Source organism: Hypomesus transpacificus, chromosome 6 (genome assembly GCF_021917145.1).
Source record: "Hypomesus transpacificus isolate Combined female chromosome 6, fHypTra1, whole genome shotgun sequence".
NCBI classification, from domain to species: Eukaryota; Metazoa; Chordata; class Actinopteri; order Osmeriformes; family Osmeridae; genus Hypomesus; species Hypomesus transpacificus.
In genome coordinates this window covers 7,684,412-7,706,262 of record NC_061065.1, presented here as the reverse complement: position 1 = coordinate 7,706,262, position 21,851 = coordinate 7,684,412, and the positions used below count along the sequence as shown (strand labels likewise).

At 44.0% G+C, this 21,851-nt stretch overlaps 3 protein-coding genes across 3 annotated transcripts; all 3 read left to right on the top strand.

Moving 5' to 3' along the window:
- The first annotated feature begins 234 nt into the window (after positions 1-234).
- On the top strand, positions 235-6,841 carry actr10 (actin related protein 10). Its single transcript, XM_047021164.1, has 13 exons — positions 235-409; positions 921-993; positions 1,139-1,221; positions 1,332-1,440; positions 1,622-1,729; positions 1,894-1,961; positions 2,110-2,189; positions 3,175-3,210; positions 3,353-3,432; positions 3,610-3,683; positions 4,229-4,310; positions 5,254-5,455; positions 5,816-6,841. Exons 1-13 carry the CDS (start codon positions 333-335, stop codon positions 5,995-5,997), a joined length of 1,254 nt encoding a protein of 417 aa, XP_046877120.1. The 5' UTR covers positions 235-332; the 3' UTR covers positions 5,998-6,841.
- Positions 6,842-14,086: 7,245 nt separating this feature from the next.
- LOC124468889 (placenta growth factor-like) lies at positions 14,087-16,112 on the top strand. Its single transcript, XM_047021913.1, has 6 exons — positions 14,087-14,100; positions 14,267-14,463; positions 14,840-14,919; positions 15,095-15,124; positions 15,194-15,259; positions 15,335-16,112. The coding sequence occupies exons 2-6, from the start codon at positions 14,269-14,271 to the stop codon at positions 15,354-15,356; spliced, it is 393 nt and encodes a 130-aa protein (XP_046877869.1). The 5' UTR covers positions 14,087-14,100; positions 14,267-14,268; the 3' UTR covers positions 15,357-16,112.
- An 869-nt stretch (positions 16,113-16,981) lies between these two features.
- cipcb (CLOCK-interacting pacemaker b) lies at positions 16,982-20,964 on the top strand. The gene is made up of 4 exons (XM_047021419.1): positions 16,982-17,274; positions 18,312-18,487; positions 18,590-18,774; positions 18,952-20,964. The coding sequence occupies exons 2-4, from the start codon at positions 18,379-18,381 to the stop codon at positions 19,861-19,863; spliced, it is 1,206 nt and encodes a 401-aa protein (XP_046877375.1). The 5' UTR covers positions 16,982-17,274; positions 18,312-18,378; the 3' UTR covers positions 19,864-20,964.
- Positions 20,965-21,851: the final 887 nt, after the last annotated feature.

The window sequence follows — 21,851 nt, the reverse complement described above, 5'->3', positions numbered from 1 at the left end:
TGATACATCCAAAAAGTTAAATTCTATTAAGTGTACTCTAACACTATCAAGGCTCGTCAGAAAAAGTTAACGTAATGATAATGTAAATATCTTAAACCTAATTGCTCAAAACCTCCTACGGGGATGTTGGGGACTTGTCGGTGTTGCAATGGCATTCTGGTCAACTTTTGCCAACGAACGCAAAGCATTTTCCATCAGGCATTTCTGCGGACGTCCTTCCATCAAAACGAGGACCCCGCCCAACCCAGCTGAGAGTCAACATTATCGTTGCATAGCAAACAGACTGTGTGGATAATCTTTTATAAGAAATATATTATTACATTTGGATTACAATGCCCTTATTTGAAGGGTTGGGTAGTGGAGGGGAGAAAACCGCTGTCGTCATAGATTTAGGAGCATCATATACAAAGTAAGTATTTTGTTAGCTACTAGCAAATGTTAGCTTGTTAGCAATGATTGCGAATACATTTATGGTTAGCATACTGCATAGCGCTGCAGACAAGTCGAGAGTACTACACTGCTAGCTTGCTAAATAACTTGCTAGGGTTAGGGTTAGCCTTGCTAGCTAGCTTTTGTTTTGCTAACGGTAGCTCTAGCGATATGGAATAACTAGTCTCGAAGTTCATGCATACACTTAGTTATCACACTACCTACTAAGAACTAAATGTACAATCGGTTATATCTCGAGACATATAGCTAATCCAATGCTATCTAGCTAACATAGCTGGTTAATACCTTGCAACTGAGAAGGTTTTGCCTAGGGCAGGTCATATGAGTTTAGCTAGCTTCTCTGTGATAAACAGTATGTCTTTTGTCTCTGTGCAACATAAACAAGAATGGCAGTAAATGGAATGAAGTCAAGATAAATATTATGGCACCATTAGGCTAGCTTTCTAACTTGTATTGTTTTTGTCTTGAAGATGTGGTTTTGCGGGAGAGACGGGTCCCAGGTTTATCATACCCAGCGAAATTCAGAAGCCGGGACAACAACAAGTTAGTAGTGTCAGACTTTGATATCAGTTTAGCATTTTGGATGTTGTAGAGCTCGTTAGTTTGTATCATCGTTGATTCTTGGTTGTAATGCAGGAGAGAGTTTTTGTCTCATTGCGAGTCTCCGTTTATGATTCATTCTTAACAGTCAATCAAAGTGGTCCAGTACAACATCAACACAGAAGAGCTATATGCCAATCTCAAAGAGTTCATCCACACTCTCTACTTCAGGTGAGTCTCTACTATATGTGGTGTGGAAGATTGTTTTCACATTGTGCCACCAATCCTTTTGCGCAGCATTTTTTAGCTCGAATGAACAAAATGCTGTTTCATCAACCCAGGCATCTGCTGGTGAACCCCCGTGATAGGAGAGTTGTCATCATTGAGTCCATCCTCTGCCCCTCCCACTTCAGAGAGATCCTTACCAAGGTCTTCTTCAAACAGTTTGAGGTAACTGGAACTGAGTACTAATCACCTGTGCCCCTCAGCCAGTTCTATGGGCGGATGTGAAGCCCTCTGTGACATTGCTTGTAAAAAAAGGGCTATACAAATACATTTGATTTGATCTGTGTGTGAATACTTTGGTTTCTACGTAGGCATTATGTTTATCTCCTCGTTTTGTCTTTTCCAGGTTCCCTCTGTGCTGTTTGCTCCAAGTCATCTCATGTCCATCATGACCCTGGGCATTAATTCAGGGTTGGTGATGGATTGTGGGTACACAGAGACACTGGTTCTACCTGTATCCTTTCCCCGTGGACAGAAACAAAATGTTTATTGTATAGGCCAGTGTCATCAATACCGTCTTTTTGGGTTACGTTTTTTGAGTTTTAAGTTAGAAAACTGTAAGAGATCAAATATATATATATGTTGCGTTAAGCTTTAATTCCTTAACTCAATAATTAGGTCTATGAGTGTATCCCCATCCTGTCTGCCTGGGAGGCATTGCCTTTGGGCGGAAAAGCCATTCATAAGTAATTATGTGACTCTGTGGGGATGGGAAAAAATTATGCATGCGTGGCTGTTTGCCTATGTCGTGCACTAAGCCACAGGAAACTAACTTGAGTTCTATCTATATCCATCTCACCCTCCTCTACGTTTGTGTGTGTGTTTTACCCTCAGGGAGTTAGAGAGCCTGCTGGAGGAGCAGTGCACTGTAGACTCAGACTCCACCACAGGCCAAAGTCTACCTACAGTTATAGGTAAGATTTACATTACCACCAATCTCACTCAAAGGCCCTGACAAGTCATGCAGCATGATGCATTTATAAGCGGTTGTTTTCCTGTGATGCACCAGGAAGGAAATCCTCTCTCGCTTTTAAATTATAAATCTACTCACATTTAGTTTGAGCCGTTCCTCCCTTGTTCCTTCCTGTATCGAGGTGGAGGACAGTGTTCTGTTGTTCAGTGAATCATCATGTGGAGAATGCAGCTCTAGTGATGGTGCAGACCAGGGAGGCCTGATACACATCAATAATGAACACAGGCACGCACTAGTACCCTCCTCTAGGCTGCCAAACTCTACCTTTGCAGCGATCTCGACAAATTTCAACTGGTTCTCCAGTCAACTACATTTTACATTTACATTTTAATCATTTAGCAGACGCTCTTATCCAGAGCGACTTACAGTAAGTACAGGGACATTCTCCCTGAGGCAAGTAGGGTGAAGTGCCTTGCCCAAGGACACAACGTCATTTGGCACGGCCGGGAATCGAATTAACAGCCTTCTGATTCATAGCCCAACTCCCTAACCGCTCAGCCATCTGACCCCCCCAACTATAGATGCTGTCAGTATAGTTCTTTTGGGGTTTCTCTAGGACTGATAAATACATGTTTGCTTCAGTGAAGTGCACTTGTGAATATCAATAGTGTGACTCAGAATCAGAAAGGGTTTTAATCGCCATGAAAGATTGCACAGACAAGGAATTTACTTTGGCAGGAAGGTGCATACATTCAACATATAGGAATAAATCTCATCTCTCTCGTGTCATCTCAGTTGACCTCAGATTAGTGCAGATGAAGGAAAGGGCACTAGGAGAGAAAGAAACAGGGCTGTGCTTCAACGTAGAAATCTTTCTGCAGTCATTTAGAAAAGTGACTGAGATGAGATGAAAAGAAAAAGGTTCAATCGGAGAAGCGGGTTGTAAAAAAACAATCATTTCTCTCCATGCTCTCCTTTCTTCCTAGGGTCCATCCCAGAGGAGATTGTGGAAGACATCAAGGGTAGGTTCTCCACAGTTTGGTCTGAGGATCTTTCTGTTCTTTCCAGTTGATTAAAGGTCAGGTTATCAGTGTATACAGTATGACATGTCTGACCTGGGCCCATGTGGACCATCACATCTCTGATTCGTTGCTGATTCTCCAGTCAGGACATGTTTTGTCAGCGACCTGCAGAGAGGCCAGAACATCCAGAAGGCAAAGTTTAACCTGGAAGGCACAGCTGAGGTCAGTGTCACCCCAGCCAGATGGGCTAGTAAGATTATGGAAGCATGAATACTGGAATGTGACTACCCCTGCTGGTTTCTTCCTCTACACTATAAAAGAAATCACAGGATTCATAAAAGCACTTTGATGGTTACCCTCCGAGGTATGTGTGTTCATCTGCAACCTATCTGCTCGCAGCGTCCAACTCCACCCCCAGATGTTGAGTATCCATTGGACGGGGAGAAGATTCTTCATATAAAGGGACCAATTAGGTACTTGCTTATCACAATAACTAGTACAACCAGTGCCCTTACTATGAATGATTGTTTTTCTACTCACTCACAGCAGGATAAGTTGTGGGGTCTCCAACCTGTTCCTGGAGAAGGACCTGCCTGTTGGTTTTTGCTCCAACCACACTTATTTAACCTGATTCCACATGAGTTACCTGACCAACCAGCAAATGATTAGAATCAGGTATTCTAGACAAGTGTCGGAGCAAAAAAATACTGGCAGGTCCAGGAACAGGGTTGGAGACCCCTGGTCTAGAAGGTTTATAAAATACAGATATGTTTTAATATTCAGTGCTTCCTCCTGAATTATGTGGGTCACCTTCTATTACTGAATCTAGGTTGTCACAAGACATGTTGTCTCATAGAAGGTCTCTGAATGAGAGCAGGGTTGGATTCTCAGTGTTGGCTTGACTGAGTGTCTTTTTCAGGCACCGCATTAATTAATGAAATGAAAGTTCCATTGAGCAGGGACTGACTGGTGTGATGCTGCTGTATAATGAAGGTCTCTTGTTTGTTTGTCTCTCCAGGGATTCAGTCATGGAGATGCTCTTTGAACAGGACAACGAGGAAAAGAGCGTGGCCACTCTGATTCTGGATGCTTTGGTCAAGGTAACAGACCAACTCATTCGCTAACTCACTCGCTTCAACTTTAAACAGAAAGTCTCGCCACCACTAAGAAATAATGAGATTTAGCTATTTAGGGAAAGAAGAAAAAAACTGCTACGTTTGGGTCACCATAACCTCCATCTGGAATTTCCCCATTACTATGAAAGCAGACATTTCATTACCATATTTAGACAATTTCGTTAAAAAGATTTTTTTTACAATTAGATCTGTAAAAGAACTCCCACTGTTCTGTTGTTGCCGTGGCAACCCACATCCTCTGCAGTGGGTGTGGTGTGGTGAGGGGTGGGGTGTGGTGAGGGGTGAGGGGTGGTCGTTTCCTGAGAAGGGACAGCGAGCAGAGCAGGCCTGGACAGCCTGTTCATCTCTATAGGCCAAGAACTCTCCATTACTCTCCTTGTAAAACCTCACGTCAGGTGCACTGTAAGCAATAGTCTGTTCATCGGTCCCTATGGAGTGATGTTTCAGCCAGCCAGCCACACTTACTTACACACTCACACACACACACACACACCAACACACACACACACACACACTCACTCAATCTGAAGCGGTGTCGGGTACACTTAGTGTTTGGTGTTTTCTGAGGCTTCTGTGGATCTATAACTCACTTGTGTTACACGAAGGTCTTCTTCAGTTTATCTATCACTATTTATTTCTAAGTAAATGTCTGTCCGCTAGTTTCTGCACGTGGCCATAGAAATACAGAGCAATAGAGTGGTCTGCTCTTCTCATCATCTGAGAACACAGGGTGCTTTTCTAGTGCTGCCCACAACATGTAAAAAGAAAGCTGTTATAGTCAAGGGGGAGGATATTTTTTGACTAATTTTGGACTCATCTAAATGGCTCAGTATGTATTGTATCCAATCTAGGCTGAGCCTTTGTGTGATCTATATTTGTATCTGCTGTGTGTGTTTTCCCCCTGCAGTGCCCCATAGACACAAGGAAGGCCCTGTCTGAGAATCTGGTGGTGATCGGGGGCACAGCCATGCTGCCTGGCTTCCTACACCGCCTGATGGCTGAGATACGCCTCCTGGTGGAGAAACCCCAGTACTGCGATGCCCTGGCCACCAAAACCTTTCGCCTGCACTCTCCACCTGCCAAGCCCAACTGCACAGCGTGGCTGGGAGGTAGGAAGACACACATTACACAGGGTTCACACTTAAACATCAGTACAATGCCCTAAGTACGTCAACTCATTCATGGGGAATGTAGAGGTTGGGTTAGGCGCAGTTCTATAGGCGTACGAGAAACCCTCTGTGACTATACAGTCACAGAACAAGCTTTGCACAAATAGAGCTTTATTTGATTAGAGCAGGTAAGGTGGTTTGTGTAGTTCCATTGTGCCATTATCTTTTACTACTACCACTACTACCACCACCACCAGCAGATGTCATCATCTGTACAGATATCATTGAAACGCTCCTCCGAAGCAGCCAGACTTCCAGCAGTGTTGACGTGGGCTCCCTGCTGTCCTCTCCCTCCTTCAGGAGCGATCTTCGGAGCCCTTCAGGACATCCTGGGGAGTCGCTCCATCTCCCGGGACTACTACAACCAGACGGGCCGCATCCCAGACTGGTGCTCCCTGAGCTCCCCACCCCCAGAGTCGGTCTACGACGCCGGGAAGACCCCCCCTCCCCTCATGAAGAGAGCCTTCTCCACTGAGAAATAAACGCACAAGCAGTCAGAATCCAACTTTCACACGACAGCATTCATCGACTCCACAATTATGTGGACTAACGGTTGTGGCTAAGCAGTTTGGTGGCTTCCTCTACTGATTTTCTCACCTCGGTTTGGAGGTTATAGAGAGGGTTGATTAGAGAGGGTGACCATATGTTCTTACTTGTCGGCCATCTTGAATTCTCGAGCGTGGACGTAGAGAGGAAGCCACTTCAGACTGCTGAGAAACTCCCGACATCTCACCCCCCTCACTGTCAAGTCCCAAGAATGCATCTGTTTCTGCGTGCCTCTTTCTGAGAGCCTTAGTGTTATACAGCTAGCCTGAAGCACATGAAGAGCCTGTCATCTTCCAGCAAGAGTGCTGCAAATTGATTAGATGTGCCGATTCTCCGAGAGGTTAGAGTCCATGAAAAGTGGCCCTTTAAGCCTTTGTTAACCTGGAGGTCATGTTGACACTGCTGACTAGCCTTTAGGCTAGACGCATGGATCTGATTCCCCTCTCTGTATCCCCTGCCGAGCAACTCCCTTCATGTTAAACCTCTTGCCTGAGATTTAGTGATCCTTTTGATGGCGACTCCTAAGAAACTGTAGGTCAACCACATGAGCAGTTGTTGTGATTTTTCATGCGTGCTAACTCATAACTCCTGTAGAGATTTGGCTTTGTGAATTTGCCTTGTGTTCATTGTAAATGCAACTCCAATACCATGCTTCTACGCTACGATTCAGTTTGAATAATTTGCCTTTATTTATTGTTTTATAGCCATGTACGGATTTCCTAATCTGCCCCCTCGCTCTTTATTGAATCAACATTGCTAAATAAACATTCCTGGACCCCTGTTTCTGAAGTTCTATTTTACACAGCTTGTTTTATTTTTCTTGTCACCAGCAAGTTAGAACACACGCATGTAATTTTCCACATTGTTCTCACATAGACGGTCTCAAAGCCGTTCCTACTAGGAAGTAGCGAAAGTTCTTCTGAGAAGGACGGGGCCTAACGCTCCCTCCGCGTTCTCCAGGAAATGAGACAGCAGCAGGGGGATTGTTTGAAGATGGGTTACAGACAGACACCCGCCTATACTTTGAAGATAATGATACTCTGTCCCAGAGGAGTGATCAAACTGTCAGCTGTATATTCTACTAATATGATCCAACAGGCTGGAGGGAGAGGCCGGAGGTCCCTGGGAAGACGGGGGTCTGGAGCTCACGTCTTCGGTTCAGGTCGGCCTGCAGAGCCACCTCGGGCCTTACCAGAGCCACTGCAGGCCTAACCAGAGCCACTGCAGGCCTAACCAGAGCCACTGCAGGCCTAACCAGAGCCACTGCAGGCTTAACCAGAGCCACTGCAGGCCTAACCAGAGCCACTGCAGGCCTAACCAGAGTCACTGCAGGCCTAACCAGAGCCACTGCAGGCCTAACCAGAGCCACTGCAGGCTTAACCAGAGCCACTGCAGGCCTAACCAGAGCCACTGCAGGCCTAACCAGAGCCACTGCAGGCTTAACCAGAGCCACTGCAGGCTTAACCAGAGCCACTGCAGGCTTAACCAGAGCCACTGCAGGCCTACCCAGAGCCACTGCAGGCCTAACCAGAGCCACTGCAGGCCTAACCAGAGCCACTGCAGGCCTAACCAGAGCCACTGCAGGCCTAACCAGAGTCACTGCAGGCCTTACCAGAGCAGGCTGGTTCACAGCAGTTTGACGTGGGAACTAGGATGTTCTTGAGACAGCACAGTTTCCTATGAAATGTAAAACGGATTTGGACAGAGAAATGGGTAAAGGAAGACTGAAAACACTTGTTTTAAGAATCGCAGGGAAAGTACCGGCTGTGATGCAACACTGATGTGGTCGGTTGTAAAGAAGCTGTAAGATCACGCCCCAGCGTTTGTGTTTGAATTCAGAACAATGAATAAGCTCCAGGAAAACCCAAGTGATAAACCCTTGACCCTCAAATGCATGTTTTTTTCCCCTCTTGGGACCGTATCAGTTTACTGCACAATCCCAGAGATCTCAATCCAACATCAATAGATTTAGTGCAATCCTACAGCTGACTTCTCTTTGGAGGCCATATGCCTATGGTTTAACTGTTATATTAAATCAACAAAAAATTCATATATCTTGTGATCTGGGCCAGGAGATACATTATGAATCCCACATGGGCGTTGGGCAATACTGAACAGTGAATTGCTGTCTGAAGGAAACAAACTGAGCAAGCCATTCACTCACATTCAGACTTGAAGCGTGAGTATCCTTTAATGTGCAAGAGTGAGACTGTAATTGTTTGTCCCACAGGGGAAATCAATCATAGTGTGTCTGTTAGATACTATTTGTCTGGGAAGCAGTGACAGGAGCCAAGATGCACCTGGATCCAGAGGTTGGCACAGAGACTCTGGGAAATCCACAGATTGATGTTTCATTATAATCAGAATTAGGTTTTATTCGCCATGTAGGTTTACACAAACATGGAATTTACTGTGGCCGGAAGGTGCAAACAATAAACATACTGATCTACAATCAAAAAGTATAAAAGTACAGTAGTCTAACCAATCCTGGGAACTAACAATCCAGAAAATAAAACAATTTAAAATGTAAATGATAAAATACATATAAAAATAAGAATATGAATGGGCCAAACAGCACATGATTCAGTCACAGCATTTAGACGTAAATCCCTCTCGTCTCTCTGTCTCTTTCTGACTTCTGTCTCTAATAATATGCAGTTTCCAGAACCATCTCTCTGGTGGTTATTCTTGTGGTACTGTGGGAACACCTAGGTTAGGCGCAGTGAACCGTAGAGGACATAATTCACCCTGAACAGCCAAAGCAAGGCCACAGTTATCCTGAGAACGCGTCTTCATTTAGGGACTCGAATGATACAGGCTTTCAAGAGGACACGGTGCCAAAAAAATAAATCGAGAAGTGGAAAAAGTTGTTACAATAATGAAGACAGAGCTCTGAGAGATTCTCTGTGTTTCATGTGAATGGTGGCATGCATTTGCCATATGGGAATCCAGAAGGCCAGTACATCAGCTCTCCAGAGACAAGTCTTTTTCCAGATTGTGAGCCCTTTGTCCTCCTGCATACAGTATATCTACATCTGGATGTATGGATGGGGTATCCCATGGTGGCTCTGAACTTTCCCACCTGCTGTGCAACCATGGGAACACCCCAACCATCCCTCCATCCTCCACTTGCCTCATCTCCCTCCCCCCTCTCCCCCAGAGGGGACTGGGGGTGGGCTGGGACTTGGGTGTCCTCATGGTTCCCAGGGACAGGAAGCAGCAGCTGTCTTTATGCCTTCACCCCCGCCATAGGATCCTGAGCGAAAAGATGACTCCCTGACTCCTATACAGTCAAGCCTGAGTGGTGCAAGAATAAGGAGGAGTCGTTTAGAATCAACAGATGACTCAACGTTGAGTATATAGGTGTGTTTGACTCTCTGGCAGTATTATGTGTATTTCCCCCCCCCCCCCCCCCAACTGAAAAGTCAGTTCATTCCTACAGCAGATGAAGGTTATTCATTTTTCATACTTTGATTATCAGGCTTACATCAGAATCTTGTGGGAATGAGAACTCTTCTGTACAAACACCAAACCAACCATTATCGCTGTGTGAGATGAGAGAGGCAGTCAGTGACAGGGACAGGATCATCCATCCCCATTATCTCTTCACATTCAAAACAGACCTTCTTAATTAGCTTGTAAATCACTCTGGCTTTATAAACAGGACTGTAGCCAGGACTGTAGCCTTGGGAGAGTTAGGGTTGCGGAAGGGCACCTCAAACTAGGTGTGCTTCATGCCCCAATAGCTGAACAAACATCTTATGAGGGGATTTCACATGAAGCACCTGTGGCTGCTCTGTTTTGTTGAGTGTATTTAGTTTGGGATTTTTTAATCAATCCCATGTTTTAATCATTTTCTGTCTCCAAGTCGGAAACACGGCTCTTGTCAAACTTCTTAGGTATAATCATGACTAAGGGTTGTATAGATGTCTGGTCTGTGTTTGTTTATGTACGTTGGCGCAGGGAGGGTGGTCCCTTGTCTGGGCACAGACACTGGTCTGAGGTTATCACCCTTGCAGCTCCAAACATGAGCAGAAACTCTGAAAGGAATCCTCCTTCATTCTTGCCGTCCAGTAAACTCGCAGTCACACATACAAACTGATAAACTATGTTTGTGGAATGTGTGTGTGTGTGTGTTAATCTCATAGGGGGGAGCCCCACTACGAAAGGCAATTCCTGACTTGGGGGTGAAAACTAAATAAACAAAGAAAGCAAGCTAGATTTTAAACTGTTTTTCCGATTGATTGTAGTTACACATTGGAATCGGGAGGTTGATAGAGAAGAAAAAAGAGAGAAATGGAGAGAGAGAAAATAAAGGGGCAATGCTTCGCACGTTTCTATGATCGGATGTACCTCTAACAACTCAACTTAATGTTCTGTGAGATCAAGTTATGGCATTTTTATATAAGTGTACGGTGCGCCACATGAAAAAATGATGCTTGTTTGATAGCGTAGCGTAGCCTACTTGTTTGCGGGTTTTGAAGAGGATCTCCCCTTCTCAAAGTGTTTTTTCAGCAGCGCGGGATAATGTTCCCATCCACAGACCCTGACTCACGGCTGTTCACGGCTGCTGCTTTCGGCAGTACCTTTTCTATCACATACATATAAATTTGACCTTATTATCAACGGAAACCTGAACTTTCAAGATGCATTCTCTTGTCGGTGTATCGCAGATTTTAGCCACTCTTCTCCTTCAATTGCCACCTGCTCAGGTAAACGAATTACGTTTTTTTCCCAAATGGAATTAATATTTCTTATGAAACTTTCACGTTTGAGTTAACGTTGACTGTTTGAGTTGTCAGAAACAAACGAATGTGACTAACAATTAATTTTAGAAACCTGACAACCTAAGACGTAGGCAGGCTGCCATTACTACTTGAATATACCACGATGATAATGATTATAAAAACTAAAAAGTACAGAAAAAACTAACAAAACTGTATTGCAGTTTATTTTGTATTGTACTGTGGCTTTTTAATACTCTATGCTGTATCGAGAACTCCCTTGAAAAAATACCCAATTGAATGAAATCAAGATAATCCTTTGAAATTCACATACAATGCGTGGATTATTCGTTTATTTACCTTCTATATCTATTTGGACACAACATCAAAGCCGGCCTTATATGGGAGGAGCCCTCTCATGCATTCTCTGGCCTTAAATGTGACTTCTATTACCACTTCACGTGAAATAGTAATAAGAGTCACATTTAGGGCTATTTTTTTTCCAAGGCTTACTTTGACAGAGGGCAACCACTGTAACATATGAACGCCATATCTGACTACAGCTGAGGATACGCAACAGCTCTCTGACATCTTCTGGGAATCGTAGTGTGTAGTTTAAACTGGGTAGGATGTTTACAATACTGTTTATAGTGGCTGTGTAATACCGATTATTCATGTATTAAGATATTTACACGACAAAGTCCGAAGATACAGCTGTAGCATCCACACTCCTGGGACTGAATACATCTGCCCTGCCTTTATGTTTACATTGTTACATATCTTGGATGGGGGGGAAACCTGGAGTCTGTAAGCAACAGTCTCAGGTGCAGATGGTGTTTGTGTGATCAATGTACGGTATCCAGGTGACATATACGAGCGTGTGTGTGTGGTCAGAGGGGTGATAAAGGATGCTGAATGCTATTGCCAGAAAGCTAAGTGAGGATTAGTCATTGGTTGAGGCCCATGGAAGTATTGTGGGGAACGTTAGATGTGACTGCACAGGTGCACCCTCCTATTGAAGCACCACATGAGGCCATTAGAGGATCAGATACACACAGACACACACATCCAGCAGCATACTGCACACAGAGATACTGCTGCACAGGGGCTTAAGTACACCGACAGAGGCTCCTTCTCCAGGTGAAAGACTTTCAGTCGGTCCTTTACCTCAAATCATAGTATTTTTCGACACAAATGTCCTGCTCCTCAGTTTGTGTTTGTTTTTTTCTGATATTCAAACCCCATATTTAGAATGGAGTAGACCTACTTAATGAGCTCATCTCTTCTGCCAAGTCTACTCTGAAAGAATGGGATACTGACCAGTGTAGAGCAGCTTCAGCTCATACTGCCTCTTCTGGCTTGTGTAATCTGGATCCTCTGGGAATTGGAGTCAGCCCAGCTGAAACCCAGAGAGAGAGAAGGTATCTCATATAGTTCCTATTGTGCCAGCAGGCTGTGGGTGATGGAGTAGTGTTGAACAGCGGAGAATGGTGTGATTTATTAGGCCCATTGAAACAAGCCCAGCTGGGACTGCATGAGTCCATGAGGGGAATGAAATCGTCCAAAACCCAACAAAAATATTAATTATTGTCTCTCCACTGCTCTGTAAAATGAGTCTGACATTTATAAAAGACAATGGCATAGATATAAAAAAGAAAGTTGACATTTGAGGTTGTAATGTTGGATGATTAACAAAGAATAGATTGTGTCTAACTTATTTCTTTTGGCTGGTATCACCATTGGGGATCATAGAGTCTCGCTGGCATATGGCTGCCTTGATGTCGTGCTGTACGTGACCAATCAGTGGACTTTGTGATGCAATATGTCTCTGCCTAGTTTGGGCTTATTTAGTCCTCCATGTCCTGAACTGGGTGATATCTGGGGTCAAGGATGACTACCCAAAAACTGTCAGGGCTCAGTTTAGGAGCACAGACCAAAGAACTGGGTCTCTTCTTTTGTTTGTGAGGACTGTTCATCACTGTTTGCAGTTGTATGTTTTTGTTTATGTTCCTGTGGAAAGAACCATTGAAATGAGAGTGAGTTTGTTGAAACAAGGACCTACACATAGACAAACAGAACATTGTATGATGTAGTTTTATAGTCACGGTCCAGTGACCGGCCTCAGAGGGTGGAATTCAGTTTCCATTAACGTAATTAGAATACCATAGAATTCTAATTCAGTGGTCAGCATCCAGTTTTTCGTATCATTGCCACTGACTGCATGCAAATACATGTCCTGATTGTTTCATTTGAGCCACAAGCAATATATTTCAAGTTTAATTTATCATCAACAGTCAATGCTTGTAAAGAATGTGTAGATGTCATTATAACATATAAATCACCCATACTACGTGTTCATTTGAACTGTCAGCTCTCATTCAACCTGAAAATACCCATGATGTACTGACCGAACGCCCACATTGCTTCTGGAGAGTCTATGAGTGGTTTGTCCCCCATGAACCCTGCTTTGCTGTGCCTGCCATGTGAGGGTAGACATAAATTTAGAATAAACATAACACCTAAGCCCTAATTTGGTGAGTATGGAGAGTGTTTTTTGTATTATACTCTGGTGTGTATATTTCACCCTATTGGTTTACTTCCAATGAACTGAAACTTTAGTGCAGCCCCCTTTGTTCATGTGTACTACACTCTGTCTGCCACTAGATGATGCTACTCAACTGCACGATGATGAAAGTGGCTTTTTCATATCCAGTGTTTCACATACATTGATTTATTTGTGGCGGGCCGCCACAATTAGATTTTTTTTTGGTCCATTTTATTTTCCAATACGATCCCGTATTATACGGGATGGGTGGCAAGTCTATCCCTCCCCGTATATTACAATCTGGCCATTGATAAAGCAATACAGTGATGCTGGTGATGTACGTTACTGTGAATTGTATATATTAGGAGTTTCATCTATGCACCATTCTTTTACACTGAGAACACAGGGGAAACAGATTTCCCTGTAGGCCTGAGGAAAGTAGTTCCCCCCTGTATATTACAGTCTGGCCATTTATAAAGCAAGCAGCATGCCCCATAAAGCTGGTGATGTATTTTACATCAAACCTTTTCACATTTACTCATTTAGCAGACGCTCTTATCTAGAGAAACTTACAGTAAAGACAGGGATATTCTCCTTGAGGCAAGTTGGGTGAAGTGTCTTGCCCAAGGACACAACGTTATTTGGCACGGCCGGGAATCAAACCAACAATCTTATGATTAATAGCCCGACTCCCTAACCGCTCAGCCATCTGACCCCTTTTACTGTTTATTTTCAGAATTCTCATCTTCCAGATGAAGATCCCTCGAGAGGTCAGTGCTAATTTCAAACACTGACTTCAGGTGCACTCACAAGCCGAAACAATCCTTCACATCAACACATATTGTTTCACTGTTGTGCAGTAAAAGAAACTGTTTGCCCAGTTCAGTTATCAGCATCAGGTGAGTGGTCTGTTGAATCCTGTCTCTCCCTCTGCAGTCATGCTGTTTCACGAGGTGTGGGGGAGGAGCCTGTGTCGCTCGATGGAGAGATCGGTTGACGTAGAGCAGGAGTATCCCGGAGGGGTGGAGCACATCTACAGCCCCGCGTGCGTACCCCTCTGGCGCTGCTCTGGTTGCTGTGGAGACGAAAACCTGGAGTGCACGCCCACTCTTACCCGCAACGTCACCATGCAGGTGTGGCGGATTCACTCCTCTACGTACAAGCTAGCCCTCTGCCCTCTCCCAAACACAACGCTCCCCCTCGAAAAATAAAGGCACCAATAGAAACCAATTACCGGTCACACAACCAGCTGATGGTTCACAATTTACATTTACATTTAGCAGACGCTCTTATCCAGAGCGACTTACAGTAAGTACAGGGACATTCCCCCCGAGGCAAGTAGGGTGAAGTGTCCTGCCCAAGGACACAACGTCATTTGGCACGGCGGGGAATCGATCCAGCAACCTTCTGATTACTAGCCTGACTCCCTCACCGCTCAGCTATCTGACTCCCTGTCAATTCACTGTGTTTTTATCTCTCTATCTTATCTCTCTTGTATCTGTGTTGAAGCTGTTGAGGATAACTCCATCTCATAGGAAGAAGCAGTATGTGGAGCTGACGTTTGTGGAGCACCAGATCTGTGAGTGCAGGTATGACACTTCCAGCAGACCTTAATGAACGACATGAATACCGCTGAATCTTAGCCATACTTTCAAATAGAATAGCCAGAATCTGTTCTAAATTCAAATATGAATCTCATGTCCCAGTGTAGCGTGTGAATAGAACATACTGTAAGTAATTATACCTCTTCTATTGTTGTTTTAGACCCAGACTGGTCCAAATGAATAATAAAAGGTAAGAGAGAGACTTATCTGTATCATAACTTGAACCACATCATAATCGTGATGCTAGTTTTTCCTCTAGCCATGTGTCAGGCAGGACCAGACCAAGAAGGAAGAAACACAGGAAGAGAGCCAAAGACTGTGGCAAGTAAGCGTTCCGTTGACGAGGAAGTCCTCACGCAGGGTGTAAGTGCTGCTTCTCATTCTTTTTCTCCTTCTGCAGGTGTCGTCGCCCACCTGGGTAGGAACATCCTCATCGCCTCACCTCAGGCCTCTGTCCAATCAGATAACGCACGAGGCCACATACAAGCCGGTCAGCAGATATACACCCATTGTACCTCTCAGACACAAGATACTTGAAGTGGTTGTCCTCAGTGGTTAGCAGGGCACCAGATATCCATAGTTTCCAAATCGTGTACCTAACTTTTTCTTCTTTTTTTTTTTTTTTTTTTTTTTTACATGGGCATATTTCAGATATCCACGTCCAATTCTTTCCTTTCATCTTATAATTGCTACCACAGTAGCCGGGTAGCTACTTCCATGGGCACAAGAGGGATGGGTGGGAGGGGTACCAGAGATAACCGGTTCCCAAGAGGAAAGGGATTAAGCCAACACCCATACTTCAGTAACTGCTCTGCCATGGGACACTGACTAAACACCCTTTGGCGCTACCATGTTGCTTGTGAAACAATTTATACGGTATCAAAATACAGAACCCCATTTATTTCGTTCTAGTGGACTAGTGCACAACCAAACGTGAGGAGAGAATCTTGAATTTTGACAATGAGGCCTGGCCTCTGAGGTTTGTGGAAGGATTGTATTTGCATGGCAACAAGGGTACTGTGACAGTTGTAACTTTTTTTTGGGGGGGGGGGGAACAAATGTATGTACAGTCTTTTTTGTCTTTACATTAAAATGTTATCTTAATGCATTACAAATTATAGGCTATTTCAAGTTTTTCCTTCTACAAATACAGTTGTAGCGAATGCTATTGTAATAAAATGTACATATGACATACAAAGATATTTGTTTACTTATTTTGTGTCAATATTAGACAGTTATTTGCGATACATGACTTGTACATTTTTAGGGAACATACCAGGACCTTTGTAAAGGCACCAAATCACGTTTTCTCCTCTGGGTGGGCACTATTTAAGACACCTAGTGGGATATTCTTGCTGTAGAGGGCACATTGTCATAATTTATTGCATGAAGTGTGTCACAACTTGACTTCTCGTCTGCGGTTGTGTTGGGTGGTGACCTTGGGCAGTGTCACAAAGTGGCAGTTGGGGGACATTGGGCAGTGTCACAAAGGGGCACTCATGTGAAGGGCAGCCAACAGGGAACTTCTCCTCGTTTTTGCCACTCTTGAGAGCAAACGCTTTAACAACCATGCCAACAACATTGGTGGCAAAACCTTGAATCTACAGCTAAAGTATTTTAGAATTTATTAGTTGAGTAAATATTAACTGCATTGCAATGTCGTACGGACACGTGTTTGGGGTACTCTTACTGATACTCAATGTTCTCCTGTTTGTTGTCAAAGGTGAACCACGGGGCACAGCCAAAGAACTATTATGTAATGAAACGGAACACTACTATCTCGCGTCACTGGATTACCTCGTAATACATATAGAAAGCCTGCGCTGTACACCTCCAGACACCTCCTTTCCATAGCGACTGTCCTCGTGTAGCCACACTTCTGAGCTTGGTCACGTTTTTGGGCGTGATGCCAATTCCTCGACCAATAGGAAGCAGTGAAATACTTGAAGTGGGCGGGATACATAAGCAGAAAGTATGTGACGTGCCTACAACTTTTCACGCGCTTTGCTGATGGCCACGCCCCATTTGTCCAAATATGGAGTGGTGAGGTACAAAGACAATCAAATCTCGTGTACTTCCCCCTGCTATGTACAGCTAGAGAACGTTTCTGCTCTGCGTGAACGAGTGTATGACTTGATAATTAGATACTTTGGTTAGAGACTTAATCATTCAATTGAATCGGACCTAATTTAACGAGATATACCCCTTTACATGTGACTGAGCTGTCAGGGGTGTATCTGTCCCGTGTACCGTACCGTGTAACTGCAAGCTAGCTGTCCCGCAAGGAAGACCGAGCCAGACTGAGAGACGGGTGCCAGCGGACGCAAAACCAAAGCAAAGGTAGGGTTATCTAAGGACTAGGAACCTGGTGAGCTGTTTAATGCTCCCTTAGGTCATCAATATTATCCCAAAACGATAAGATACTATTGCCAGACTGTCTGTGTCGTCAACAAGGACATATTATTCTGACTAGTTAAGAGCTTGTTCAAGTACAAGATAGCTAGGCTAGTTTTGTAGCTAGCACTAGCTATGTTCCTAGTAGGACACATTGGTAGCTAATTTTGGAATAGCCGTCTTTAAAAACACAAAACTCGTGACTGCGTTGCACCGGGCTATGTTGATTAGCTGCTGCACTTTCTAAATGCTCTATTTGTACGTAGCTTTGGATAAAAGCGTTTACTAAATACATTCAACATGCAATTCCTTTTTACATTCTACAGTCTAGTCATTCGTATCAGAACATAACATTATTTTGTAAATACTGCACATGGTCACTCGAGTTACTAGAACTCAGATGAGCATTGTTCTAGCCAGATAATCGTAAAGTTAGCCAGTCTCGCATGTCAGTAACATATTGTTTCTGGTCGTTACTAGTTTATTATTCGGTTAAAGTCAAATACAAAATGTGTTGGTCATTTGCACAGATCACACAAGGTAACACTATGAACATTATTGATGTTGGCCCTGCTACATTACAAAGACAAAGAGACCGAGTGCAATGTTGAATATACACATGTTAAACTTGAATATACAAATGTAAAGCTAGAGTACAAAATGTTTACTATAATATAAATTTGCGAACGTACGATGAACCGAAACACGGTGTAAACAGTTGGTACAGTCCAAGAGTTACCAGAAATGAAAATGTCACACTGAGGTGTCAATTGTCACGGTGTCTGGGGAAGTGAAGTGGCGGTAACGGATGTGAAGCAGCAATGATGTGAGGTGACAGTTATCTGTCAAGGAGTCTTAATGCCTGATGGTTTCAGAAGTCTGTAGCCTATGTATTTATAAATCAATGTATGCTAACGACTAGTGCATATGAAAAAAATATATACACATTTTGATAATAACGAATTTGCAATTTTTGTTTCCAGTGTCTCAGATGTTCTGACAGGTGTGGTTTAAGGTGTGATAAGATCTAACCTGGGAAAAAAACACAGAATGAGCACCAACAGGAGAGTTGAAGGTCACTCCAGACCGACAGGAAAATCACGAAGCATGAAGTCTGGAAGTTTCAAAAGAGACTCCGAGAGAGACTCTGGATTCTCAGGTATGTTTTCTGGTGAAAGACAATCCCCATACAGAGTGCATTGTCCCCTGGGAAATTGTGACATTCATAACATTGTCTATTTCTTCTCTCTTTTGTGTACAGATGCTAGTTCTGAACACATGGGCACTTTGGACCCAACAGACTCTGAAGGTTCCTCTCGCTGGAGAGCGAAGAGGGCGTCACAGCGTCCTGGTTCTGGCTCCAAGCCTTCCCAGCCTGCCCTGGTGGCGGGTTCCTACCCCAACCTCTCCCCCATGATCATTATGAACAACGTGGTTCTGAAACAGGTAGACCAGATTACACACAAGAAATCATAGGAGTTGTGGGGAAATGGGGAAAGAGATTGACGAGCACTTTCTAGATTTATATGTGAGATGTCTGCTCTTCAGCCTGAGAATAAAGCATTGTGTGCCATGCTGGTCGTGGTGGGGCTAATCTGTGTGTTACTCTTGTATTCTCTCCAGCCTGGTGACAACCCCCCTGCACTAAAGCCCTGGAGTTTCCCTCCTGCGGTGGAGGTGGTTCAGCCGGTGGTCCAGCAGTCTCAGGTGGTCTTCCTGCAGCCAGTGGTATCCAACCAAAGCCCCTCTGTCCCTAAGGAAGGCTCAGGGAAACGCAGGCGCCCCAAAAAGTATCTCCCCATCCTCAAGTCCTATCCCAAGATAGCACCCCACCCTACTGGGGACACCTCGAGTTCTTCAGGAAGAGACAGTCTCTCCTCCTCTTGCTCTTCTTCTTCTGGCTCTACGAGGAGCCACAGTTTGGCTTCAAGCCACCGGCAGCGCCATCACAGAGACAAGCAGAGACGTCTTCCTGGCTCTGGCTCGTCCACTCCCAGCCTCCTTGCCACTCCTAGTCCTTGCCCGTCCCCCTCAACGCAAAGCAGACTGACTGTCAGCGTCACAGACTCAAGTGCCGGCAGCAGCCCTGCAAAGGAGTTGCCCCCCCCAGCTGTCAGCAGACCGGAGTTCACCCCGTCCCCCCCTATAACTCTTTCAAACCACACTAGTAACCCCATAACCCAGGACCCTTTCTTCCTGGGCGATAATTACAAGCACGACCTGGACGACGACAACAGTAACACAGAAGGTCAGAAGAGAAAACGGTTCTGTAACACCTACAACATCCTGAGCAAGACGGGCCTCCTTGACATCACGCTGAGAACCAAGGAGCTGATCCGACAGAACCGACGCACCCAGAGCGACCTGGAACGTCTGAAGGCAGACGCCAGCCTGTTCGTGCAGGCTTTGAAAACAGGAGACCCCAGCATCTGTGCCAAGCTGCAGACCAGCCTGCAGGAAATGGAGAGCGATAAAAACGGGGAGAAAGAGAATGGGAGGAGTGCCCTGAATGGTTTGGAGTCATTTCATGCCTAGTCTAAAACAGGACTATCATCCATCAGACTAAAACAGGTAGAGGTGGAACTAAGGATTAGGGATGTTGACGATGACTGCTGGATCGTCAATAACTGCCTCCAAAGCTCAATCTCTCCCAGACAGATACCTTGACCTATATACTTCTTTAGACTGCTGCAGCCAGCATGCCCTATCCCTAAACCAGGCCACTGTAACAGCTGAACAGGATCCTCTGCTGCTCTCTGCCTTGCTAGACCAACTCCACTGAAACTTGCTCTGTGATTCTCAGAGTCCAAAGCTCTGCCGTGACTGACTCATGTATCCCAGTGATCTGACCAGGTAGCTGGGGACAACAATGGAACATGGTATGATGAGTCAAACCTGGTTTTTGTGTCAGCATGTACTTCCTGTGTCCATACTTTTGGGTACTTCCTGTGCCCAACTGGTTGTAAATAAGTCTTTATTACTGTTTTGGATAATAAACATAACTGTTCAGAGTCCCCACGGTTATAGAGAAACTAGAAAAATCAGATAATTGAAAACATCATTTTGAAAATGATTTCTAAGAATTTGTAAGTCAAATTATGTATTTATTTTACCAAAAGCTTCAACACGTGTGTAATGAGTAACACTTGTTTGGTGACCAGTTGTGTCAATGTGAAACGTATGCTCACTTGCTGAAAAAGGTTTCAAATAATGTAAAAGTCATGATAATTCATTGGTCTGAAGGTTTGGGAGCCCTGACTGCATCATTGCTATTCTTAGGTTGTACATTTTGAATGGTTGTGTTGTGAAGCACTTGCCGAAACCCCTAGAGAAGAAAATGTGCTGAATGCTTTATTTTTTACTATGTCCTGAGTATGTTCAGGGTGATAAACTTTATTTATGAAAATAATCTTTTGAAGACAGTGTCATTTGTATCTTCTGTATTTTTATACCTTGTGTCGTGTGACTTCACACTCACTAGCACAATAGTCTTAGTGCATTCCCATGCCGAAGGCAGCTGTAGCGTCCAGCCATTTGATGTGATGTGTCTCTACATAGATTCACAGTGATGTGTCTCTACATAGATTCACAGTGATGTGTCTCTACATAGATTCACAGTGATGTGTCTCTACATAGATTCACAGTGATGTGTCTCTACATAGATTCACAGTGATGTGTCTCTACATAGATTCACAGTGATGTGTCTCTACATAGATTCACAGTGATGTGTCTCTACATAGATTCACAGTGATGTGTCTCTACATAGATTCACAGTGATGTGTCTCTACATAGATTCACAGTGATGTGTCTCTACATAGATTCACAGTGATGTGTCTCTACATAGATTCACAGTGATGTGTCTCTACATAGATTCACAGTGATGTGTCTCTACATAGATTCACAGTGATGTGTCTCTACATAGATTCACAGTGATGTGTCTCTACATAGATTCACAGTGATGTGTCTCTACATAGATTCACAGTGATGTGTCTCTACATAGATTCACAGTCAAGTTAAGGTATTCATACATTCATATATTCATACATCACGTATGTATTTGATGGCGTATCGGTCCAGGAGGTTAAAGATTTGAATCAAGGCAAGACTTTGAGATGAGTGACACAGGGGTTACAGAAAGAAAGAGCTAACCAGCAGCTTTAAGTTGCTAGGAACCAACAGCTAGTCTTCCAAGGACATTTTAGATAATTGGATAACATGGTCTTTATTAACCCAACAAAGAAACGAACATATGAATCACAAGTTGTGAATGGTATTTGGTTTACCGTTACAGCAGTAATTGTCATAAATGCTTGCCTACATCCTTTACTGCACTGACATATTCACAAAGGAGTTCCAAAACAAAGAGAGGTACTCTTTTTCTCTTTCCTTTTTCTCTTGTTTTGGCAATTATGACGATTCATTTGAAAGCCATCAAACTTGAATTGCTTACGTTAAGCTTGCGATTCAGTCTTGACCTTTGTACTCAATGTTCAGGTAGGTGTTTAGCGTGCAGAATAAAATAT